Raw genomic sequence first — 26,271 nt, 5'->3', positions numbered from 1 at the left:
TGATAGTGACAAAACACAAAAACTTCTAAATTCTTTAGTGATTTATTTTTTTTAGAGCTGCGTATAAGGACTTAATATGTTGTATAGGCATGATAGTTATAATTGGCCTTGAGATACAGGAGATACAATTTGAATAAACTATTTTTTCTATTTACCCTTGGTAATACATCTTTGGGTACATTTTTTTTTCCCAGATGGTACTTTTTATTTTTCTTGAACATTTACACATACTGTTGAGGAAGTCTTGAGTTTGGTTTGTTTGAACAGTTGTAAATGACAGTTTTCCTAGTCTCGTGGGAATGACTCCTCTTGTTAGTGTCATGTGTAGCACTGTAGTTGTTATCTGTTAGCAGGCACATAAATTGATTTTTTTCCTTTTGTTAGCCCTCCTTGCTGTCCTTTCTTTAGTAATATTTAACGCTTCTTATAAATAAGTCAAAGGACTTTGCTGTGCATTTTTCCTGGGAATTATCTCTTAAATAAGAAGAGATCATTTTTTATGAAATGTTTATAAGTAAAGTCATTAATACAACAAAAAATGAGATTACTTGATTCACAGTGATAGATACAAAACATTTTGTGTTGTCCCTAATTCAGTATCTTGCTGACTGGTAAGATTCACAAGGAAGCATTTTAGTATTAGTGTTTCCGTACTGATTATTATATATGCATTGGCAGGATTTTCTCAAGTGCAGCCTTGACCTTGCAACTCACTTCTTCTAGAAACATAATACAGTGCAAGCCAGTTGACCTGGAGGAAATCATTCTATTTTTGCGCATTTAATTAATTGATTATTATGTATAAAGTCTGTAACCACTTCTGTGTTCCTTTCGTTTAATTAACTGCAATTGAAACATCTTTACAAATTGAAAGTAAAGCATTTTACCCCAGAGGTATGTACTGAAATCAAATTATGTCCAGTCAATAAGTGATTAGAAAAATAGCAGAATGAAACACAAAAGCCAATATCATATTTCATTAATTATTTTATCCTTAATTATTCATGTGTTATCCAAATACATACTTATATTTTTAATATAATATTTCCCCATTGCCTTTTTATTTATTACTTTAACAAGGTAAAGTGCTACAGCTGTGATTTTAATAAGGCAACAATTAGTGTGTTGAATAAATTGGGTTGAAGTGCACAAAAGAGTCTTAATGAGTTTTCAGGATCATGTTTTGCTTCATGATCACATGACGTTAGGCAATCTGACAGCGAGCCTAACATAATGAAAAGGTTTCCAGTGTTACGGTTGAAGAGTTAAAGCTGTTTGAAAGAAATTAAATTAGGAAATTGAACAACTTGCTGAAATCAATAATGTTGCAAGGAGAGATGTGAAGAATACTAGATTTGTATACTTAACGACAAAAAAAAGCTACAGGAAATACTTTGAAACTGCAGCAATGTAAGCCAAAAAAATTGTCTTTTTTTTTTTTTCATTCATGTTTTTATGCATCTCTTTGTATATAACATTGTTATTTCTTTGGTTAATGCAGCGTCCTAAATACTTGTAGGAGGCTAAAGATGAATATGTGTCATTTTCGTAAGTCGTAAGGTAGCAAGTGTTTCATCTCTGATAAATACATGAAAAAGATGATTTACCAGTTGCTGAGCTACAAGATGAGTTCAGCTTCCTTTCATTCAGGAACTCGTAGTACTCAAGTAGCTGTGCTACACTTCTCATCATCAGGTTTCCAGTTACTAGAGGTTCATGCTAACACATGCTCAGTTATAAATGCTTTTAGTACAAGGAGCTACATAAAGCTTGGAAATAATAAGAAGATTTCACTTAAGTAAGACAACTTACTTAGCACTTAAGTAAGACAACTGCGAGTACTTTTAAGTGAAGAATGTTTATAGAAAATTCTAGTATAGTAAGTTTGGTTTAAAGAGTGTGCAGATTTTCTGGGTACCAAAACAATGTTAGATTGTTTTTTGTTTTTTTTTTTTATTTTAAACTGAGATGAAGCAGCTTTCAGAGAGTGAGACTTTGTGCTATGAGAAAACTTCTCTGTAGGTTGGAGGAGGTGTGAAAACTGGGGGAAAGGTAGGCTGTGCACAAAACTCATGCATACAGACATAGTGTTGCTTTAAATATTAAATGCTCTTTGTCCATCAGATAAATTTATCAGGGATCTGAATTGGCAATGATGTGTACAAGCCATAATTTTCAGTGCATGCAAATATGACAGTGTTCAATTTAGGACAGTATTAATTCACTGATAATATATGTATATTTTAAACTACATAAAATTCCATGGCATTGCATACTGACAAGTAAAAATGGATTTTGGAGCACTATTTTATAGTCACAAAGTGGCCCTCTGAAGTGATAGAAGTGGTAAGTAGTGCTTTGTGTCAAGAGAAGAACCAAGAGAGGGAAGGACTGAAATTAAGCAATGAAAATTAAGTTCCTTTGGATAATTTATATGAGAACATTTTAATTTGCTATTACAAATAGAGCATTAGCTAATTAGAGAAATATTGAAAAAGTTGGGCTTAGTTTCCTTAAAAGTCTCTAGTGACTTTGAATGTTTAGTTTAGTTTTGTTTTTATTCTGTGTATGTAAATCCTGCTTTCTGTCATAGTTTCTGTTGATTTGCCTGACAGAGAAATGTCAGGTTTACCAGCCTGTAACTGTCTGTATCTCTTCTTGGAACCATGGATGTCATTTGCCACCTGACAGTCCTAAGGCAGTTTTAAGCCAGGGATACGCACACCACTGTATGCACAACTATTTCATCATGAGTTCCTTTAGTGCTCATGATTCCTGCTTTCACAGCATTTTTATACCTGTCAACAGCTCAACAACAACATTTCATCGTGGCTTGTGGACTTTGTATTTCTCGTATTTACAGTGTTTGGATTTTGTGATGGGGAGTGAGAGGCATTTATCTTGCTGTTCTGACAACTGCCAGAGTCCCAGAGGGGTGTTTTCCCTGTTTTTTTTCTTCTGTTACTCATGTCTTGCAGCTCAGAAGAACACCAGTTGTCTAGACTTCTAATAATTACAGCTGGGACTTATAACTTACTGATACACTTTTCCTGCAGCCTGACAAACGTGGAATACCAAAGGCTCCAGAATCTTCAAAGTTCAGAACTTCTATTAGTTTTTATTTAGGTTAGAGTTATAAAAGGTTTATAATAATTGATATCATACTGTAGGTCACTTAGAGAGTTACTAATAGATTATATATATTAAAATATTCAGCCTGCTCCTGAAATAGCTTTTATTGGCATCTCGAATGGGTGGGTTTGGAAATCAGAGTGAGGTTAAACTGACATGCATACTTGGAGTCTGATCCATTTCTTTGAACATACTTTCAGCGGCACTGAAACATGGGGAGATTTTGTTTTCTTCTTTGGACCATTAAGCTTAAGTCATCCATTAAGATCAGATGGTTTTCCTGTTTTTCATACCCAGTGTTTTAGCATCAAATGTGACTATTTTGTTTATCTTTACCCTAGTCCTATTTATACGACCTTTTTGAATATACATTTATTTTAAATCCAGCAATGGACATTTTTGGATAAAATGTTTTCTTCTAATCTTGTTTTTATTCTCCATGTAGTTTATAACAATTCAGCTTGTTTAATTTTCTTTCATATTTGCAGTTTCTGGCAGATATGGAAAATAATGCACTCTTTAGGGATGACATAGAGTGTCAAAAACTCATTATGGAAGCAATGAAGTACCATCTGTTGCCAGAGAGACGACCTATGTTGCAAAGTCCTCGCACCAAACCTAGAAAATCTACAGTGGGAGTGTTGTTTGCAGTTGGAGGAATGGATGCAACAAAAGGTCTTGGTTTATATAATGATTAGTTGATGAGCTGGGGAGTTTGTTTTGTTTTTAAGAAATGTTTGTTAGATGTTTTTATAACGTGTTAATTCTAAAAATCAAAGATTTTGCAGTATAGAGCACAAACATCATAAAAACCACTATTGGCTTAGAAAAACAGGTAGCATTGAAGATACTGTAAACATTATGGAAGCTAGAGTTATGATTGAATTGAAATTGTCAGGAGAATATTGGATTCCAGAGTAGTTAAATGTTGAATTGAGTATAAACTATATCCTTATTTACTTGTGTGGGAAGTAATTTGGAAAAGGGATAAAATGACAGAAAATGCACAAAGATGACTTGCACTTGAATAAAAACAAAAAAAAAATAGGCTTATTGACTAATTGTTAGATACCTCCGTCAAAAGCTACTTGATTTTTTTTTTCTTATATAACCTCCAGTACTCTGTAATTGTAGTCAGAAGGAAGGACTTCTTGAGGAAGTCAAAAAAGACTATTCATATACATAGAATTAAAAACATGCTGTAGGATTTTTTGCTTTCTTGTAGGATCAGCTAGAATAAAAGCTACCTTAACTCAGATTAAGCTTTTTTATAACTTGAGGATGTTGTCATTTAGGAGCTACAAGCATTGAAAAGTATGAACTTCGTACCAACATGTGGACTCCTGTTGCAAACATGAACGGCCGAAGACTACAGTTTGGAGTTGCAGTCTTAGATGATAAATTGTATGTTGTTGGTGGCAGAGACGGACTGAAAACATTGAATACTGTGGAGTGCTACAACCCTAGAACGAAAACTTGGAGTGTAATGCCACCAATGTCCACTCATCGTCATGGTCTTGGTATGTAGCTTTCTGTAAAGACCGAAGGCTTTTTTTTAAAAAGGTTATCTGTTTCTTCAGTATTGATTGAAAATCATTCAGAAATTAAAGTTGAAGGGGGGAGGGCTGTCTGTTTCATGCCAACTTGTTATTGAGCTTCCTTTCTTCTTCAAATTATATCCAGCATTGTCTTCCAAAAGGAATATTTTTGTTTGTTTGTTTTAAAATATTTTTTTGGTGCATGCTGGGCTGTTGCTAGGAAAATGAGGTATTTTTCTCCAGCTTTTCATATTTGTCTTTTCAGGAGTAGCTGTGTTGGAAGGTCCCATGTACGCTGTAGGAGGACACGATGGCTGGAGCTACCTGAACACAGTAGAAAGATGGGATCCACAGGCTCGTCAGTGGAACTTTGTAGCTAGTATGTCAACTCCAAGGAGTACTGTTGGTGTAGCAATATTAAATGGAAAGTATGTGAAGGCAACTTCCAATTTCTATCTCATTATTTTAATGTAATTACAGGACATCCTAAATGACTATAACACGCTCTTGGCAGCCTGTTCCAATACTTGACCGCCGTTGTACTGAACATCTTCTATGATATCATTGGAATTTCCTGTGTTTTGACTTTTCTCTTCTTTCACTGTGTATCTCTGATAACTGCTTTCTATATAACCTCCCATTAGGTGTTTGAAGACACCTCCTTAGCTGTCTCTTTTTAAGACTGCCCGATTCTCATACGTCATGTGTTCCAGCTCCCTTATCATCTTAGTGAGCATCAGCTGGACTTGCTCCAGTATGGCAAGATCTTTCTCTTACCAAGAGCCCAAAGATGGACACAGTATTCAGAAGCAGTCTTATATGTACTGAGTAAAGGAAATCAACTGTAATTACTTCAAGGGCATACTGTTAATTTCAGTTCAATTTGTTGTCTGCCAAGACCTCCAAGTCTATTTTTGCTACGCTGGTCTCTCTCCAGTCAGCTCCCAGCCCGTACTATTGCATGGAAATAGGCCATTCCAGGTACGGGACTTTGCACTCTTACAAAGTTCAACGAAGGCAAATTCAGTCAGCCCAGTTTTCAAGCCTGTATAAGTCGCTCTGAATAATAGCCAGGCCCTCCAGCATATCAGCTACTCCCCTTAATTTGATATTATCAGCAAACTTCCCAAGGCTGATTTCCGTTACATCTTACAGATAATTAATGAAGACATTAAGCAGTATCAAGCCACAATATCAGCCTGGGAGGAACAACACTGGTAACCAGCTGCCAGCTGGTTACTTCATGCTGCTGATCACAGCCCCTTGTGCCGAGCAGTCCATCCAGTTTTCCACCAGCCTTTTAGACGGTTTATCTAAATCACGTATTTGCCAGTGTGGCTACAGAATACCAAGTCAACCTAGCTTACTTACTGTGGTTATATCAGAATATTTACACTCTTGACAAGAAATTTTGACTTCCTGCTTATGTCCTATCTGACACGTCTCCCTTGAGCTGTTTGAGTATCGTGAGCTAGCAAAAAGCTTTTCACTATTTTTTTTTTTTTTTTTTTTGGAAGGTTAGTCACCTGCTAAATTAGTACAGCTGAAATGAACCTGCAAAGGGTCCTGTGAGATCTGGAACAAGTCCAGAAATGAGTGGAAATGCTCACCTGGGTGCAGGAAGGAGGGAAGAACTTGAACAACCAGCAAGCAAAGTGCCTTGGGCTGCCTTGGAACTGCAGTCTCAGATGCCTAAGTTAGGTCTGAAGCTTCCTATATATTCAGCAGAGAGTCCCAGGTGTGGTAAACAACACCAGAATTAGTCTCACATTTCTCTATTATTTTAGAACATAGCCTAGACTCTTAACATAGGCAGCAACACTAGATGCCTATAGCTAAACGGCTTGAAAGCACATGCAAATTTATTTGCCTTGAGCTGAGGGAGCAGTAACTTCTACATATTCCAGTAATATGTGTCTGTAACTTGATATATTTCAGATGACTTGCTCGAAATCTTCATGAAGAGAAATTAATTTATTCTCCATATTCTGATTGTGAAATCACTGCAGAAGTGATCAAAATTCTGTCATGTTTTATGTTTTTGGGGGAGAGAGAGCAGGGGGCTTCATTTAAATGCTGTGTTGCATAGCTGATTGATTTTTAGTCACAAGTTTTTTGGAACTGCAATATGATTTTTTAAATATACTTCAGTACATTCCTTATGTTAAACAATTTGTGTTATTAAACACGAGCCCTTCCATGGAAATACATTATTTAAAGAGTATTAACTTTTTTATGGAGAACTAGTAGGTCAACCATATTTACAAGAGGTTTATATTTAAGTTTGTTGGTCAATCTACTCGAAACAAACAAACACAAAGTGTTTCCCAAACTGAGGACATCTTAAGTAGTGCTTCATAGTAACTGTAAGACTATCATCATGTGAAGCCTTAGAATCGTTTAGGTTGGAAAAGACCTTTAAGATCATCTAGTCCAGCCATCACCTAACACTGCCAAGTCCACCACTAAGCACAGTACTTAATGTTTATATGATTATTGAGCTGTATTAATCTGCCTTAGACCATGAAGGGATTTCATTAATGATGCTTCAGCTGATCTCTCAAACCAGAATTCACTTCTGATGTGTTGCTTCCTTTTTAGATTGCATTCTGCAATCTTCTGCATTCTTACCTTTCAAAATAGCATTGCTTGGCATTTCTGCTTTTAAGCCTATGTTGCTCATAAATGTTGCATAAACTCTTTAAATGCATTTGATTAGTTTTAAAGATTCATTAGTGATGCATTACTCCTAAAACCCAACTTTTCCTTCCATCGTTATTTTCAAAAAAAAAAAAAAATCCTTTGTTTTATATCAAATGCTAGAAACCCTTATGTAAGAACTGAGCAAAATAGGCCACCTAGTGGGTATAAGGGACTTAACATAGTGCTGCCATTCATAAACTAAAGTTCAGATTGAGAAAAATACTTCAAGAGGCAGTTCTCACATGCATGCATCTATTACTGGATTTTCCCTGTGACCCTGCTAAAAATGCACCTTTGTCAAGTCACACATTTTGAAAATCTTAGCTATGGGTACAGGTTGGAAAACAAATGCTGCGTTATAGATATAATCCATTTTCTGTAAATGATCATTATTGTATACTAATCACAATACTAAAAAATTGGAGTGAAAAACGTACAATCTGTGTTAGAATGTTCTAATGAAAGTTCAAAGTCTCCTTCTAAACTTTTTAATAAATTTGGAAGGCCTTCATACATCACTGGAAGCTTGTGTAATTTGTGTCTTGTTCAGACGATACTTATTAATACCGTTTATTTTTCTTTTTACTTTTTAGGCTTTATGCAGTTGGTGGTCGAGATGGAAGTTCTTGTCTTAAGTCGGTAGAATGTTTTGATCCTCATACAAACAAATGGACTCTCTGTGCTCAAATGTCAAAAAGAAGAGGTGGTGTAGGTGTAACCACTTGGAATGGGTTCTTGTACGCAATAGGTGGTCATGATGCCCCAGCATCAAATTTAACATCCAGGCTGTCAGACTGCGTAGAAAGGTAATAACCTGATGAAGGTGTGTCCTGCTAGTAGTCCTAAAAATGCCAGTCTATAGAAAGGTTTAGAGAAAGAGCTGTAAGTAGAAACCCAATAAAATAGCCATATTTTTAAGGTGAGCAGAGGAAAGCCTGTATATGAAAACATACTGTGTAGTCATAATCTGATTCAAAATGTTGCCAGGACAGATTATTTAAAGTAAATGGATGATGATTGATTATTGAGAACAATTTGCAATTGAAGATGTTTTAAAATGGCATAGTTGCTCTTTCACAAAAGAAACCTGTACCACTTCATATTAGAACTTGAAAATGAATAATTAATCCAAGTTTGTGTATCCTTAAATATATTCTTCCTTGTATCCCCTGGTGACACTGGAATGCTTGTAATTCAGTTATTCCAAAGTTGGTATGTCCTTATGTAAAGTTATTGTGGAATTGCTGTATTACAAGTGGCAGAATCACGTGTGATCCATTAAAAAAAAAAAAAAAAAAAAAAGTAAAAATGACAGTAAATTCTTCATAATGCAATGCATTAAGTCTTCACTGTCATTTCAAATATTTCTGAAATATGCTTTAATCCTCTTTTCTTCAAATTTTATTTCTTTTTCCTTGTTATCTCCCAGCACTTAACAAGAATGATTCTTTGTTACTCATCTCCATTTAATAGATTTCCTTATCTGATTTGCCCTCTTAGAGAAAAAGAAAATACAGTAATTTTCAAACGTTGTGTTCCAATAGACCCCAAAACACACAATATGGTCCATACCACTTGAAATGTGAAAGTTGTTGAAAAAGGCTCCAGAAAGGTTTGCAGATTGGAAACTATCTCTTAGCTAATACCAAATTTTTAGAGGAGTATAAATAATTAATTGGCCCAAGAGAAAGCAATAGGTTCATGTATTCTTCTGCATCAGTATTCTCTGAAACAGTTACATAACATATTACTTTAATAATTAGGAATAATCTTGTAATGCATGTTGTCCTTGTTTTTTAACAGTGAGGTGAAGATGGAGGAAAATGAACCTCATGGGAATAGCTCCTCTAAGAAATTCTTGTTTCAAAAAATGGCATTAAGCTTCCAAATAGTTGTTTACCACTACATTCTGCAATAAAAGTCACTTTTCCTAGAGAAATACATTGATTTATAGACGAATTATAAACTAGCTTAAATTAAAAAATAAATTATATATGTAGCTCATGAATCACCTTCTTTCGCTACGTTAAACTTCTATTTGCAGCATACGCTTTGGGTGGTGTTTTTGTGTTACAATTATGCTCACATAAAACATGCATGTCTGCAATACTTTGAATATGGAACAAAAGATGAAATTGTTACCACTCATTACATCCACGTTCTTCATGCAAACAAATCGAGACCACTTGCTTCTAATAAGTATGGTCTTAAGATGGTGTTCTTGCAAATAAGTATTTTCCTTGTGTAGTTCCTTAGAGCCCTTCAGAGCCTGGGATCAGTTATGCTGTAAGCATCTGTAATATTACAACATCTCCTTCAGTCCGGTTACAATGTGTTTTTTGATATAAGAATAGCATGGACCCTCCTATCTAATTACTAACTTCTAAAGAATATTGATATTATTCTAGAATGACGTTTTTTTCATTAAGCTATCTGTTTTTACTGATGATTTTGATGATATGGAGTTATTATTCAATCAGTACTGTAAATTGTCTTAAGAATTTTGCATTTTTATACAGCTTTGCTCTTTGGAATGGTAATCTTCCTTGCCAAGTTAACTCTCTTTAGAACCATGTTCAATTCAAACAGCCTGTGCTTTGAAATTTAGTAGTTACTACATAATGCAAACACTTGCTGTACTGTAGTACAGCAGCAGGACTGTTTCCAGAGTGGTATATTTATCAGTGTAATAAAAAATATAGTAAGAGCGTCTGTATGCGTATGTGTATATTACTGTACAGAAAGCAGTACTATATAAGAATCTAGATAGTACTAGTAGGTAGCTAGTACTGACTGTTAACAGATGACTAAGGAAACACCTTAAAAGAGAGTGTCTGGGGAAAAAAAAGGCCTTTGAAATATTAACACCCAAGTATGTGATCTCCTAATAATACCTGTTGTCTAGTATGTTAAGTGTGTTGATTCCAGTACTTTTTTCATTAAATTTTGGCAACAGTTTTAGACGTTACACCAATTATCTTTTAGGTATGATCCAAAAACAGATGTGTGGACTGCCGTGGCCTCTATGAGCATTAGCAGAGATGCAGTGGGAGTATGTCTTCTTGGTGACAAGTTGTATGCTGTTGGAGGATATGATGGTCAGACGTACCTTAATACAGTGGAATCTTATGATCCCCAGACAAATGAATGGACACAGGTATAGTTTCTGGTTAGGTCACACACTACTAATTACTTTGCTGTTATTTCAACCATGCTTTGTTTTGCAAGGAGAAAACAAATACTCCTTTTCTAAAAAGCACTTTCTTGTTAGTCTGTTTTAAGTCAGCCAGTCAGTCTCTCTCTCTCATCTGCAAGTTCAAGTTGGTTTTCTTTGAACAGAAAATTGTTAAAATCTAATAAACCACCCTTGTTTCTTTGGGAATAATATAGCTATTTTCTTTGACAACTTCAGCTACTGTAAGAAAATGTATTGACATGTTCCCGAAATTGTCATAAAGGATTCTGTTTATGCTGAGGATAAATGATAAATGTAGATTAGTTTTAGCTCTAACATCTCTCAGAAGCTTATCAGTTTCTTCAAGGTTTTGGTCGTCTTTTCATAAATACTCCCTTCCTGATATGAATGCTATGTACAGTGTGTGCAACTTCCAGAAAGCCTTTTCCCATATCTTTTTACATATCTTAAAAAAAGATATCTTCAATTCATGATCAGAAACCATTACTGTCAATTCAAAGCTTGGTTACTTTTACGTTTTTTATAGCTCCAGGAATTTGCCTTACTGTGAGAGGAGCCTAGGCAAGCTGTCATTAGGTATTTTCTGGCATTTAAGATACCAGGAGTGTCTGAGACATCCACAGAAGGCTGGAGGATACAACAGGGAATCTGTAGGAGACAGAGGCCCTTCTGGAGTCCAGTTACAGGATGAATGTTCTAGATCATCTAGAACAGCATTAGACACCAGTATTGAGGCAGCTGGAAATAAATACTTAATGCTGACTGCTTTAAATACTTAAACCTGACTACATTTCTCTCATGGATGTTTTTTTGTTTGTTTGTTTTGTTTTGTTTTGTTTTTGTTTACAGGTTGCACCATTGTGCTTAGGAAGAGCTGGAGCATGTGTTGTGACTGTAAAGCTATAAATTATTTTCTCTGTGAAGGTGACAGTCTCCTCTGTAGGAGAATTTCGTATTTCCTCTAGCCAACTAGAAGTGCACCAGTAAACACCAGGTGCAGGATATCTACAAGAGCAATGTTCGGGCTCCAGCTGATGTACACCTACCTGCTGTTCTTATGGACCAATATTAAGCACTTTTAAAGAATCGTCTTTGTTACCTGTACATTAGAAGAGCTGCAAGGAAATCAGCTGCAACCAAGATGTTGCCAGAGGAGGACTTGCATTGAGGAAATACTAAGAAATGAGCAAACTCATTGTGAACTCACTGGGATAATGAAATGTTATTTAGGGCCTTGATCCCTCTAAAATTCAGAGGAGTGATGCTATTAATGGATATGGCTCCACTGATATCATTGAGTCTATCTCTGGGTGAAACAAGTTCCAGGATTGGGCCCCATATATTTAATTTGCCTATAATAAACATGTTTTGCTATAGGTATCTGAACTATTACAATGCAGGCTGACAAACCAATGCAAACCATTGTAAATGGCAGGTGTAACGCTTGCCTTAAAAATGAAGTTGTGTATTTGGTGGATCTTTTGCACTTTTATCATCATTCCTAGTTTAGAAAACTTTTTATTTAACCAAAGCCTTATTTTAAATATTGTCTTATTATGCTAACAGAAATCTGCTATTTAATAATATCTGCAGATTTTTGGTATCCAGTGTACTTTTTTTTAAAGGTTTTCCGTAAGATGGAGAACACCATACCTTTTTCTCTACTTTGGTTCTTATATTTACATTGTTATTGTTTTTAAGGAAAAAGCTGTAAGCATGAGTTATTAGTTGAAAAAAATCTAAAGTGTAATTAGAAGTTAACCAGTTTAATAAGAGCACTTTGGAATTTTCAAAGCATTCCATTGCATCTAGACTAAGAGTCTACTTTGATTCTCTTTAATTGTATTTTACATGAGGCTTTGCACTAATTTGAGAAGTACGATTTTATAAGATGAAATGAAACTGTTGTCTGTCTTTTTTTTTTTTTCTTCCCAATAAGATGATTTCAAAATGTAAACAGCCCAGTCCTACAAGATGCTCGACGAGCACCACTTAAGCATGTTCAGCATCTTAGAGGAGAGCTGTGTGCTCCTGGCGGGATTATATCATATCAGCCACCTTATTTAACAGTTAACTTTTTTCAGAGGCTTTATGATTTGCCTTTTCTGTCTCCTCTGCTATGTCGCACAGTTGCTTTGGAGGGGCTGAATGTTTCTGACAGTCTTTCTGTATTTGCTTTTCTGTGCCTTGCTCCCCCCGTTTTGACACCAGTAGGCGGTCGCTTGTAATGGAGGATGTGGAGATGTGAGCTCGCTGAATGTTTCCCAAATCGAAGCGCCCGACACCCAAAGTCTTTGTACGTTTGTAATTATAAGTCGACGTGTGTCAGTGCTCTCGACCAACTATTTATTGGTTTAAAGGAAATCGCCAAACTTTGTGACGAAACCTGCACTGTTTGAAACTGAATACAGCTGAACTTAAACTCAGTTTGGGCGGGCAGTGCCTTTTTTTCTGTATTTTTGGAGGGTAACTATTATGTTAATAATTGTGATTTTACAAACGGCCGTCGTGGCCTGCCAGCACTTGCGTAGTCTGCGCCCCCTACGCCGCCCCGTAACGCACTGTGCGTAACGCACGACTCTATGGCAGCCACCGCCTCCGCAGGCCTCGCTTTCCCATTGGCTCCGGGGCGGCACGTGGCCCCGCCCGCCTCTCTTGATTGGCTCCGGCCTTCTCCCGCCTTCCCCGTCTCCACGGCAACGCGGACGCCGGGCGGGGTGAGGGGGGTCCGGCTCCCTGCTCGGCTGGGGGGGGGGGGCGGCGCATGCGCACGGGGGCGCTGCGCGGCGAGCGGTGGGCGCGATGAAGGTGAGGCCGGGCGGGGGGGGGGGAGGGGGAGCGCGCTCGGCTGGGGCCTGAGGCGGGAGGCGGGGGGGGGGGGGGGGAAGTGGGCGCCGCGCCCCTCATGGCCGCCCCCGGCGGCTCCGAGCCGTTACCGGCGGCCCTGGGGCCTCCCGCTGGAGCCCCTCTGTGCTCCCGCGTTAGTCGTCGTTGGTTAAATGTTGGTTAAAAATGTGCGTCTTTCATTAAACTCGCCTCAAAGCTGAACGCTGTTGTCGGGTGGTCTCTGTGCTCGTGGCGCGCGGCGCTTGTGGTGTTGCTCGTTTTGTTCGCTCAAACGCAAATTCTGTGTAAGGAATGCCTCAGAAGAATGTGTAGAGACCTTTTAGGGGAAAAAAAAAACAAAAAAACAAAAAACAAAAACAAGCTTTCCTGCCCTTTGTGGGACGCCAGACAGTGGTGTTTAGCTGATGATGTGGGAGGGGAAAAAGTCCTAAAAGTTGTTGGGTTTATCCTACACCCTAGTTATGGAAAAAGTACGAGCATAGTGTGAAAGTTAAAGTTAATAAACTCAGTGAGAAATAAAGTTTTTACAGTTTTTAAAGTTTTTATTTCATAGCCCCAACTTTTAAGACCCAAGGATTTACGGAGATCAAGATACTTACACATATTTTAAAAGAGTAGATGTTGAGCTCTGTTTTATGCACTGAAGACGCTATTTGGTCCAGCACTTATGCATGAAATTTAAAGAATTAGATATTCCAGTCTGCAGATGTGAAGGGGGGAGTCTCAAGCAATCTTTTGATTCCAGTAACACCAAGTGGAAAAAATGGTAATTGTGGTGAGAGTCCCAGTAGCTCTCCATGCAAACACCCAGCACCAGAAACTTCAACTTTTCCAGCACAAACCAAAATACTTTTCTTTGGTGTTTTGGTACAATAGAATAGTACAATAGAATCATCCAGAAGTTGTTGTTGATTTTCTTCACGTAGAAAGTTCTGACGTTGTTTTATGCTTGTGATGATAAGATGTGCAATTTCCCTCTCTTTGTTCCCCAGCAAGTCTTCAGTCTAATAGAAAAATCATGGTCTGGTTCCTCTGTGCAGTTTGCTTGGCAGAAAACTTTGGGAAATTTCCTTGCTGTAACAGGGTAAGATTATAAATATTTGTTGCGTTTATTGCATAGAAATCATTGAGAGTAGAGGAAAAAACACTGTTAAATAGTTCTAAACCAAAGCAAGGTATCTGTCAACTCCTTACAAATGTAAATACATGATACTCCTGTTACTGCAATTATAAAACCTCAATGTGGAGAAAGTTTTAACCCATTATTTGCAGATGAAGAAAGGGAATTATTCCATGTGTTAATATTTTTTAGAGGTGATCGCACGGTGAGCATTTTTGATCGTCACGGTCAGAAGATAAATGAAATTACCTTACCAGGGTAGGTACTAAAATGGATTGAAATTGTTTTCTTCAAATTGTTTTCTTTAGAAGTGCTATTCTTCTGGTGAGGTGCTTATACGGTAAGAGATGTATAGGCATAGATACTGGCTCTGGTGTTTGTGCCTGGAAAAGAAGACAAACTGATGAGCATGTATGGAACATGAGACAGTAAAAGCTGAATTCATAGTAAGCTGTCACGGTTAGTCAGAAAAATACATCTTCAAACCCCAAACACTTCTTATTAATAGGAAACTCAATCTAATTCATTACAAATGTTAGAAAATATGTATCATGACAGTAAGAAAGAATATAGTAAGGTCATAAACAGAACATCCATGTTATGCTAATTGTGACTATACTACTGAGCATTTTGTGGTACTTTGTATCATAGTCTTACTGAGGAAAGATGTCCTATGTTTCAGTGTACTTTTGCTTGTACTCATTCTGCACAGCATTGCCCAGCAATTGTGATAAATGCTCATTCTGTCCAAAAAATGCCAAAAGAAAGGTATGCTTCTGCATAGCTTTCTTATCCAAGATCATTATACTTGTTGATCTAGGAGAAAAACAATTCAAACCCTGAATAGCCTCTGGAAAAATAGAACCATACAGGAGGTTTTAATTGTCACTTGAAGATTTAGATGTCAGTATTTCGAGTATTATAATGTAAGTAGCAGTTCTTTTAGTTACTGACCTTCCTTTCAGCCTCTGTCATTTTGATGAGGTTTGGGTAAGAGCACGGTTGCTATAAAAATAAATTTTCCAGATAAATCCACAGCTTTTCATGAGTTTTTACAGGGAGGGAAAGGGAAGGACAGGGACTTCAACTGGTTAATTCTGACTCTTTCTATGTATTTTCAAACATATTTTAATGTTATTAGTGAAACTCTACTTTATTTTTCTTCAGTAACTGTGTTACTCTGGACTGGGATAAAGATGGAGATACTTTAGCAATAATTACAGACAAATCTAGTGCCATTTATCTCTGGGATGCCAACACAAACAAAACAAGCCAATTAGACAGTGGCATGAGGTAAGAAAGTCTTGTTTTGTTTTGTTTTTAAAGTGTATTTAAAGACAGACCACTGTGTGCTGCTGCTCTTTATGCTCTCTTTTATGTCAGCTAAGAAACTGATATGAAGGTAGAATAAAGGAGTTTGGTCTCTAACTTGGTTGAATTGCCATCAAGACATCATACTCATGCTTTGTAATCTTTGGTTTTTGCCTGAGTGTTGAGTATGTGTTGCATTTAACTTGTAAAATCTTATAGTTATGCAGCTATTTGAGAAGCCTGTTAATTAATGCGTGTTTTTCTGGAAACTGGAATGCATACTGACATGTGAACCATGGGCCCATTCATCTGGTGTGAAAGCACTTACATTCTCTAGCTTTGAAGTCCAACTTCAGGCTTCCAGTAGAGAGAAAAAAGATAACCTTGGAAATTGGGTACCCAGGTGCTTGAGTTACCCTCTGAAGGGAACCTTACTGTTTGTAGGCTAAGAGTACAGAAGGGCTAGGAGATAACTAAGTTAGACATGTACAGTTGGAAAATAGGAGTTACCATCCTGTCCCATTTCTCAGCTTTGGAATTTCTTTTTTCTATTCTTTTTAAAGAGCTTCTTTAAAAGGCTTGTTGATTTGGAGGATATATTGCAAAGATCATCTTTTTACTGGAATCCTCATAGCATGTTTACTCTTAAGCTAATATCCTACAGTTTGTTGCTGGATTCTTTCTGGTATGATTTCATGGTTTTGAAGTGGTTATCGGTTGGTGGCGTTCATTTCTTTTTTTAGTTGTCAACAAGGCCAAAGTCCCAAGAGAGTTTCTCTTCAGTGTTTCCACTGTTTTGTAGCAGCAAGGATGGGTGACATCTTTTGGTATCTGCACAAGCATTCTCCAAAGTACTTCACTCAAGTAAACAGGAACTTAAAAGAGAGGTGATTTTTAGTGCTGTTGGTATTTGTTTCCCTTAAAGTTTTGAGGGGACTGAAATGGCATTCACAAAAGAGACTGTGTCAGGATGAGAGGGGTACTGAAGGTACAGGTTCAGATCCCTCTCTTTTTGAATAGGGTCACTGACTTAAAACAGTTCTGAGGCTTATGTAACAATCAAGCATTAGGTTAACAAATAAGTTTGGTTTAACAATTAAACTTGTAGATTTTTGAATCTATTCCACTAAACTGTTCTACTCTACATAAACATTGGCTGTGTGTAGGAAAGAGAGTGGAAATAAATCTGTCTTGTGGTTATTAGGGCACTCACCTGAGCAGAGAAACAGCTGATTGGGTACTGCCTCTGTTTTATTAATCTAAATGGAGACAAAATCTTCTGACTTAACCCTTTTTTTTGTATTTTCTTTTACTGTAAAAAATAGTCAAAGATATTAAAATGTGAGTGTTTCATCCACTAAATAAAAAAAAAAAAAAGGTCAGCTGGAAAAATGGAGATGGGGGAAGATGTTGGGTTTTTAGAGGATATTTTTTTCTCCAGATTTAGGTTGAAAACTCTGAGTGTAGAATATGGAAACATCCCATCTTTCCACTGGTGTTTACTTTCAAACTTGGAGTTTGAAATTTCAAAAGGAATATTGGATTAAGAGATACTTCTACATATTAAAATCTGGTACCATATATGAGTATATTAAAAATGGATGTAAGCAGAACAAGCACTAAGTCATATAAACCATGTGGTAGTTGGGCTTTTTTGGTATCTTCCTCTTTTTGAAATTAAAAAATCACAAGCAAAACCCCTCACATGCAAGACAAGTATGTATTCAAATGTCATTAATAAAAGAAATTTGTTTGAAATTGGTATCGTGTTCTTGCAGTAAGAGTGAAGATGATGTGAGAGGCATTGATGGAAATAGCTGTACTAATTAGAAAATTCTGATTAAAATTGTTTTGCGTTTTTAAAATGTCCTATGTAGTACTTTTCTGTGGGCCCATAAATATACACTAAAGCTATCTCTGCTTTATCAGAAAATTGAAGTTAAAAAAGCTCTTTCAAAGCTTTTATATTACATTGACTAGTAATCAGAGAAATAGATCTACTCATTTGGAATTGACTGAATTCACTGGAATTGAATTAAGTACAAAAAAAAACAATGCAGAAAGCAACTGGAAAATAGCACTTACCTACATTATATCTTAGAGTGCTTCTTAAAGCTGATTATTTGGTCAAATTACCCATGAATCCATCAAAACCACTGGGTTTGCAGGCACAGTTTCACTTGTACAGGTCTTATTCCATTACTTAATAACACTTTTTATTACTTTCACTATTTTTGGACACTTAAATAACTCTGATACTTGTTGTAGAGAACATTTGCTTCATTTAGAAGTTCTGCTTTGGTCTGTATGGTTTCATAAAACTTCAAACCAAGTATGCAAAATGCTTTTGTATGTAAGCATGTGAAAGGAAGCTGCTACACAAAGTGATTATTTTGTTTATTTTAGGGATGCAATGTCTTTCTTATTATGGTCTCGAGTTGGAACTTTACTTGCCATTGGAACCACGAAGGGAAACTTGCTTATATATAACCGCCAGACTTCTCGCAAGATTCCTGTTCTTGGTATGCATTGTTTTGAAATTAGGCTTGCACATTTGAAATGGTGGAATTTTGCCACTGTGCTTGCTTTTATTTTTTGTTCTGTTTGTGAGTATGCAAAACAAAAATGTGCTTATACTCAACTTGCACCTTCCATTTTTTATATTGGTGGTTTTATAGTTCAGTACATTAAAAAAAAGTATACACATATGTGATGCTGCCTCATGAGAAACCTGTGCTGTCTTTCTTCCTTTACAACTTGCAAGGGATTTATGTGGTTATTGTTGTTGCTAAGTTACTTTTCTTATCTGCTTAGGACACCTGTGGACAATAAAATTAAGGATAGAAACTTGATGCAAAGAAATGGAAGAATGGGGACTGTGCAAGTTCCTATTAGGCCAAAAGACTTCCATCTGGGCTTAGAAAGTACATAAAAAATTGTGTATTGAGTTTGTAATTTCTTTGCTAAGTTGCTTCACATTCTGATAATTTGAGTGGCCAAATAGAATGTATTTCCGTTCCAGATGTTTTCTGTGCTTGTGTCCATTTGTATAGTGTAGGTTTCTTTCTTTTTCAGGTAAGCACACTAAGCGGATTACTTGTGGTTGTTGGAGCACTGAAAACCTTCTGGCTCTAGGCGGTGAAGATAAAATGATTACTATAAGCAATCAGGAAGGGGATACTATCAGACAGGTAGTATTTATAACCCACATTTGATTTTACGACATACATTGATACTCCTGGTTCTTGGGAGAGCTACGGCATAAAGGAACTAGGACCTATGGGAGTCTATGCCTTTTCAGTCCCTCTGTTTGCAAGGATAGAGGCTTTGGGAAAACTCATATAGGATGAGGGCTTATCTAAACATTTGAGCCTCTGTGTTATGCAGCATGATTTATGATATTAGAATCTCTGCAGAAATTCTAACGTCATTATAATCCAAACTGACTTCGTTTTTTTTCCAACTTTTTTCTTTTTTTTTGTGTTACTAAATGCAATGACAGCTCTATCTATCCTTAACACTGAAATGTACAGGGCAGGAATAATGCAATTGTTTATCATTGGTATTTGCTGCATTTAGTACTGATTTTTCACTCTGAACTTCTTTCTTGCAGACCTCAGTGAACTCAGAACCCAGTGATATGCAGTTCTCAGTTATGAAGACTGATGAAAGAGTATCAACCAGGGAAAGCACAGTAAGAAGCTAATACAAAATCCTGCAAAAAGTGTTGATCTGCTGGCAATAAGTGTGGGCCAGGATTTTTTTTTCCTTGACTTAAAATTTGATAATTTGATGTTAAAGCTTTCATTTTGTTTTTAGCTATTATTTTTTTTCTTCCCCCCAAAACCTCCTTCCATTAAAGTAAAGCTATACCCCTTTGTTCACTAAGGATGTGTTCATAAAAAAGACAGACAGCAGTTTTGCAGTAGTAGTAAATATAATAGATGGAGATGTGTGCAGGGACTTAAAGAAACACAATATACACACCAGTATATGCAAAATGTAGATGGAAACAGTACAAGAATGTCAAACCTGCAGAGAATGCCTCCTTTAAGAGGCCAGTTTTTCAGCAGACGGCAGATCTGTCTTGGGAACAGACCCAGTGCTCTTTGAGCTTTTGTCTTGTGCAAACCTCAGCATTGGTGAGACTAGAAGCCTGGTATCAATCTTCCTTGTGAGCATGATTCTGCTTCTGTCTAGATGGCTGCATTTATTTTTTTGTCTTCGTTGTCTTCCTTGAAGTGAATCAAGGTCCATTAGATCAGTCAGTGGTGAAGTACCGAAAAATGGGGTAATGATAAGGGTTAGCAGAGCATGCTAGTAAATGATCAGCAGTTACGTACTAAAACCAAAATCTGTGGATAGCAAAGTGGTACTGTGTTACAGTTAGTCCAGATCCATACACTTAACTATAGGCAGATAATTCAATTTTCAAAATCAGATATAGTCTATGCAGTATAAGGGTCAGGAAAGAATTTCCCCTGTATTACATTGACAAGGGTCTGTAGTTTTTTTTTTTCTCTTTGCATGCACTGCAGTGTTCTCTGCTTCCTAGGGTAATTTTAATTAACAGATGTTTTGAAAATGCAGGAACTGAGGGCTTTGACACCATTGATTTCCTCTGCTGCTTCTCAGGATGTGCAGTAGGCTAGGCTTCTCTTTTTTGTTTGTTTGTTTCAGCACTCGAATTTGCTGTAAAACATCAGAGAACGTTCTGTAATTCTGTAGTTCTTGGTTTGTGCTTGAATGGTGTGCAGCAGTTTAAACCACATACCATTTATTGTCTAGGTGTCTGTTCTTGCAGGGGCATGGCTTGATAATGATCAATTCCAGTCTGTTGCTTAATCACCCTGGAAAAAAAAAAAAGCAAGTTGGATCAAAATAAGTAGTGTGTTAACATGCATTGAAATGTTAATTAGTGATGTGGTTTAGTGGAGGATTTGTTAGTATTAGGTCAGAGGTTGGACTAGGTGATCTTGGAGGTCTCTTCCAACCTAGATGATTCTGTGATTCTGTAATTAAATAATTCCTATAATTTCTTAGAAAAGTTTAAGAAATAGTATTTCTTAAATAGTTCATCATTCAGCTGCAATGGAATTATAAGCAAAATGTCTTAAGAGACACAAAACATACTTGAAAATTCGAGATAAATTTAGGAAATGCAGGTCTGAATTTGAGTTGTATTTCTGAATTGATAGATTTCTAGGTCAGCACATGCTCAGCTTTAAAATACCTGCTATGTCAAAGTACAGCTTTGTATTTCAGTCTTTCAGCACTTATATTACAAATAAACCATCCTCTTCTTTTTAGACAAGGAGGGCTGGAACAGAAGGAAATGTAAAATGAACTTGTAAACAGCCCTTCAAAGTATCTTTGTTAAAGAAAAAGGTGAAACAATCTCCCCCTCCTTTCTTTTTATAAAATGAGTGCTTTACTCTTGCCTGACAATCACACACGTTATGGTAACAAAAGTATTAAAAGAAAAAAAGTTCCATCATCCTGCTTTTGACTATGAAGTCTAACAACTCTTGTGTTTTTCATCAAAATAAATGTGCTTACCTAGACTGATATCAAACTGTAAATATGCATGTTTAATACAAACTGATCAGGCTGTTTCTTGTGTTTTTGGTTTGTTTTGGTTTGTGTTTTTTGTGTGTGTGTGTGTGTTCGAATTGGTGTTCTTGTGTTTGAAATCTCAGCAAGTTACTTGAAATAGCAGTGTTGTGATAGCCATCACTACAACCTTCCAGATAGAAACTCTGTAGATTGAAAAACACGTTGTTGTTCAACTGAGAGTAGTCCAACAGGATCCGTGTGGCCTGCTGCCTTTTCCCCTGAGGAAATGGGTTCGCATAATGCTTCTGCAGGGACAAATGTTGAATTTGAGATGTGTGCTTGCTTCTGCAGGGACAAATGTTGAATTTGAGATGTGTGCTCTGCTGGGCTTTTATTTAGATCTGTGAACTGCTGTCTCAGAAGGGGAATATCCTGAAAATCTCTTCCATTGTTGATTAAGGCTCAGGATTCAAATCCATGGGGCTCTTATGGATTCCCTTAAGTGCTGAATCTCATCTTTTAGGGAGAATGTAGGGCTTTATTTTAAAGTGATGCCATTCTTGCTGAGTTAATTTTTTCTTTTCATTCATTGGCAGGTAAGTGTAGTGGTCGGCAAGAAGACTCTCTTTCTTTTTAATTTGAATGATCCTGATAACCCGATTGATCTGAAATTTCAGCAGTCTTATGGCAGTATTGTAACCTACAGATGGTGAGCAGACTTCCTTAATGCAGCATTCTCATATTAGCAAGTTGAAGATTTTCCCAGTAGTTCTGATAAATGCTGGAAATGAAAGTGTATATCCCTTGCTTACACTGGACTTCTCTTGGATGTATGAATCTACATTTTGTAATCCTTTTGTTTAACAGTTCACTGGCTACGAAAGCAGTGTTGTCAAAATGTATTCGTCATTGGTATGCTCTGTTTTAGAACAATAATACTGTTGCTGTCCTGACAGTAGGTAAAATTGAGGGCTTTATAGGTTGCTCTCCATTTGGGTAAGTAAGTGATGAAAGAGCTGGGAGTGGAGTTGAATCTTTTGGCTTTTTTTCTGGGTTTACAAACTTAAGTAAAGTTCTTGTAGCCTCCCTGCTCGGTAATCTAATTGGTTAATATTCATTTGAAGAAACCCCTAACTAGAAGTTTCCCTTCTGTACCCAGAAGTAGCCATCTTGTTTCTATATCTTTGACACAGTCTTTGTTCAGTCAATGTGTTATTGACACTTACTGCTAACACTTAAACTCTGTAAGAAAATTTGTATCTGCACATTTCTTAATTTATGGCCACGTATCTAACAAGATAGATCTAACGGTCTGCTAGGAGGCAGACGGTTTCCTTTGTGATTTTTTTTTTTTTTTTTCAATTAAGCAGATCAGATACAGCATGTCAGGGTTAATTCAAACAAGTAACTATTTCTGGTTTAACCTGATTATTGGTACTTGCCACTATAAAAAGTAAACAAGCCATCTATTCACAGATACACACTGTAGCTTTGGTACTTTCACCGTGTTTGTAGCAGCATGCCTTAAGGGCAAAATGACTGCCATTATTGTTTTTAGCATAGCTTTGAAGTGACAGAGTCAGCCATAACCTTGAAATGGAATTTTCCATCTTCTGGCATGCTTATTCAAATGATGATACTCAAATTGCTTCTCCTCACATCATTGTCATGTATTCTGCTTGCTGAAAGTAGAAGGGCATTAAAGAATTTAGAAGAGAGAATAAAGAAGATTTAAGATTAAATGCTGAGCACGCTTGCATGAAAATTTTGTTTTTCTCCTTTAAGATATTTGTGGTTTTTTTTTTCACCTTAATCTGTACTATACTGTATTGTACTACACTATATATATAAATTCCCATACTTTTATTATTTTTCCCATTAAAGAGAGGCATTGACAGCTTTTCATGCTACATAAATATGTCTCTTCTGGTAATTTTTTAACAGGTATGGTGATGGCTACATTATGATTGGTTTCTCACGAGGGTGTTTTGTAGTCATTTCTACACACATTCGTGAAATAGGTCAAGAAATCTTTCAAGCTCATAATCATAAGGATAATCTAACCAGCATTGCTATATCACAGTCATTGAACAAAGCTGCATCATGTGGAGACAATTGGTAAGGGATGGTTTTATACATAACAAATAGGGTTCATCTCTTGTAACTTCATCTGTTTCTTTCCCACCCTGGAGGCCTTCCAAACTGGATGAGTTGTGCCTTTTCCTCAGATTTTAGTTCTGTGAACAAATCATTTTGTACAGTTGCAGCAATATCTATTTAGAGTGTTGGATAACGAGAGAGAAAGGAAGAGACTGTGTGTATTGCTCTTTAGGAAATAGAAGGCACTTTACATTCATGCTCTAATTTTTCTCAATTAGACTGTCTTGATAGGGCTGGATTGTGTTTATTCCAGTTTATGATGACTGAAAATTGTAGTAGTGAGAATGACTGTTTATTTTTGTTTCAGTATTAAAATCCATGATCTGTCAGACCTGAGAGAGATGTATGCTATAATAAACTTGGATGATGAAAACAAAGGTATGTTCAATAGTCCTCTGCTTGAGGAATTAAATTTTTACAGTCGGGTAAAACAGAATTTTGATGGTGACTCTGTTTACATTCATGCATTAATAAAAAGTATTGTTGCTGAAAAACTGTATAAATATAGAAATTACCATAAAGTCCTTCTTTCTCAATTAGTATACATTTGGAGACTCATGGCAAAATGGGAAAATGCAGTTATTACTAACAAGTTTTAAAGTATAGAGAAGTACAGCTCTAAGAATACTTGATTAATTACAGGCTGTCAGTTTTTCAGGTTTGGTTGTGGTTGTTTTTGTTTGTTGTTGTTGTTGTTTTTGAATATTATGTTCTATTCAGATTACTAAAATAATATACTTAACCGTTTTCTGCTTATTTCCATATTTTTGGGATGATTGAGTTTTTTGGTGCTTTTCTGCATCTCTTGGACTAAGGGATGATGCCTAATGTGTTCTCATCCTGATTTGTGCAAGTAGCTTCCAGAATGTTATAAGTTCTTGAGTAACAAGTTACTGCTATCATCTCCTGTTGAAGTATCAGCAGATATTGCAGTTATTATTATACTCACTCACTCACTCTTAGGAAGATGCTAAATTAGTAAATTGTGGTTTTGGTTTGAGTGATTCTAGTTAATCTTGGAATTATATTAATTGGTTAGGTTGTAATACATTAGTACACATATTCGTAGGTAGGAATTCCTGTCATTGTCACATTTTAAAGTGAAGTAATTGTTTCTTGGTTTCATTTCGGTAGTCCAATAAATGATTTTTTGCAAAAACTTGTAAATATTTTAGGTGTAGAACAGCTGGCTTGGACAGATGATGGACAGTTGTTGGCAGTATCTACACGAAGAGCATCCCTTCATGTTTTCTTGACAAAGCTTCCAATCCTGGGAGATGCTTGCAGTACACGGATCGCATACCTCACTTCTCTTCTTGAAGTTACTATAGCCAACCACGTGGAGGGAGTATGCTAGCCTCTTCCTTTTAAACTTTTTTTAGGTAAAAGTAAAGTAAGAATTAATAGCGGATGGAAATTGATACTCTTTTTCTTACAGGAGCTACCAGTCACTGTCTCTGTTGAAGTAGAGCCCAGTTTTGTTGCTATTGGTGTCTGTCATTTGGCTGTAGGAATGAACAATCGGGCTTGGTTTTATGCACTTGGAGAGAACAGTAAGCATAGATTTCATTCTCTTATTTTAAGCTACTGCATTGTGTGTCTTTTTTTTTTTTTTTTTTTTTTTGTAAGTGCAGTATTGTGTAATTGGTAAATGTTCGTGTTGTTTGTATGGTGTAAGGTGAAATTTGTTACGCTATAATCAGATTTTGGACAGTGGTGTCTATAGTTTTCATGCCTCTCTAACCAGAACCTTTTTTGAATAACAACAGATTAATCAAGACTGTAACAATATTAGTCACAGTTGCATAGGAAGAGATTCTCTTGTACTTTCTAACTAGTTTTCTGACTGCTAGGAAGAAAGTCTCTGTATGTATGACTTGTCCCTCTGCTTATTTGTGAGTTCTTCACATGTGGTTACTCAGCTTCAAATTTACATTATAATTTACATTATTAAAATCAAAATGCTTATATCTGTTTCTTTTCTGTTTGAAATCTGTAGATGTGAAAAAGCTTAAAGATGTGGAGTACCTGGGTACAGTTGCAAACATGCATCTTAATTCTGATTATGCTGCTGCTCTCTTTGAGGGTAAAGTCCAATTGCATATGGTAAGAGCTCTGGCAATTTGGAGTGCTGAACTAATGAGTAGATTTAAGTTAAACAAGTTTTAAACTTGAGAGAAAATGGTGTAATCTTCTGTTAAAGAAAATAAAAATAAAAACTCTTCAGGTATTTTTTTTCTGGCTAATTAAAATATAAAACTGAGTTTCTAGAGACTTTAGAAATATAAACTACTCTAGAACATGTGAGAGAAAATGTTTTCTTTTGAATTATTTCCCGTGGACAGGAAAAGTTGTTTTCATCTCATTTGCATACAGTTTGATACAGGTAAAACTTTGATACATTGTTGTTAACAGTGTAGTGTTTAAGTTCATTTTATTCTTTACATTTAGATAGAAAGTGAAGGCTTGGATGCTCAGGAAGAACGGGAAACTCGTCTCTTCCCAGCAGATGATGATAAATGCCGAATTCTATGCCATGCTTTAACTGGTGACTTCCTCATATATGGCACAGATGTGAGTATTATTTCTGTTTTTAAGTGTCTTTTAAAACAGAATATGTTTCTACCAAATGATTTGGATTATTACTCATTATATTTTTAGCAAGAAATTATGCTTCTGAGAAATTTAATGTGGATTATCTTCTATGC

The 26,271-nt window shown here is 36.3% G+C and overlaps 2 protein-coding genes across 6 annotated transcripts in view; both read left to right on the top strand.

The window, feature by feature from the left end:
- The window catches only part of KLHL5 (kelch like family member 5), a 54,602-nt gene extending 41,343 nt beyond the window's left edge, over positions 1–13,259 (top strand). For 2 of the 4 annotated variants that reach the window (XM_082760365.1, XM_082760366.1), the window contains 6 exons: positions 3,621–3,807; positions 4,428–4,652; positions 4,936–5,098; positions 7,967–8,179; positions 10,359–10,530; positions 11,419–13,259. In XM_082760365.1, the coding sequence (XP_082616491.1) occupies positions 3,621–3,807; positions 4,428–4,652; positions 4,936–5,098; positions 7,967–8,179; positions 10,359–10,530; positions 11,419–11,475 (1,017 nt within the window). In that variant the 3' untranslated portion in view covers positions 11,476–13,259. The remainder of the gene's footprint in view (positions 1–3,620; positions 3,808–4,427; positions 4,653–4,935; positions 5,099–7,966; positions 8,180–10,358; positions 10,531–11,418) is intronic. The other 2 variants (XM_082760363.1, XM_082760364.1) reach the window with 1 other exon arrangement.
- An 85-nt stretch (positions 13,260–13,344) lies between these two features.
- The window catches only part of WDR19 (WD repeat domain 19), a 37,268-nt gene continuing 24,341 nt past the window's right edge, over positions 13,345–26,271 (top strand). For both annotated transcript variants that reach the window (XM_082760161.1, XM_082760160.1), the window contains exons 1-14: positions 13,345–13,377; positions 14,409–14,500; positions 14,729–14,794; positions 15,704–15,829; positions 18,254–18,369; positions 18,923–19,038; positions 19,461–19,541; positions 22,000–22,112; positions 23,348–23,521; positions 23,871–23,941; positions 24,739–24,911; positions 25,002–25,116; positions 25,563–25,669; positions 26,015–26,137. In XM_082760161.1, the coding sequence (XP_082616287.1) occupies positions 13,372–13,377; positions 14,409–14,500; positions 14,729–14,794; positions 15,704–15,829; positions 18,254–18,369; positions 18,923–19,038; positions 19,461–19,541; positions 22,000–22,112; positions 23,348–23,521; positions 23,871–23,941; positions 24,739–24,911; positions 25,002–25,116; positions 25,563–25,669; positions 26,015–26,137 (1,479 nt within the window). In that variant the 5' untranslated portion in view covers positions 13,345–13,371. The remainder of the gene's footprint in view (positions 13,378–14,408; positions 14,501–14,728; positions 14,795–15,703; positions 15,830–18,253; positions 18,370–18,922; positions 19,039–19,460; positions 19,542–21,999; positions 22,113–23,347; positions 23,522–23,870; positions 23,942–24,738; positions 24,912–25,001; positions 25,117–25,562; positions 25,670–26,014; positions 26,138–26,271) is intronic.

The sequence above is a fragment of the Aythya marila genome, assembly GCF_965140915.1.
Source record: "Aythya marila genome assembly, chromosome: 4".
Lineage (NCBI taxonomy): Eukaryota > Metazoa > Chordata > Aves > Anseriformes > Anatidae > Aythya > Aythya marila.
The sequence above is the reverse complement of the archived record's forward strand: the minus strand, read 5'-3'. Positions and strand labels throughout refer to the sequence as shown.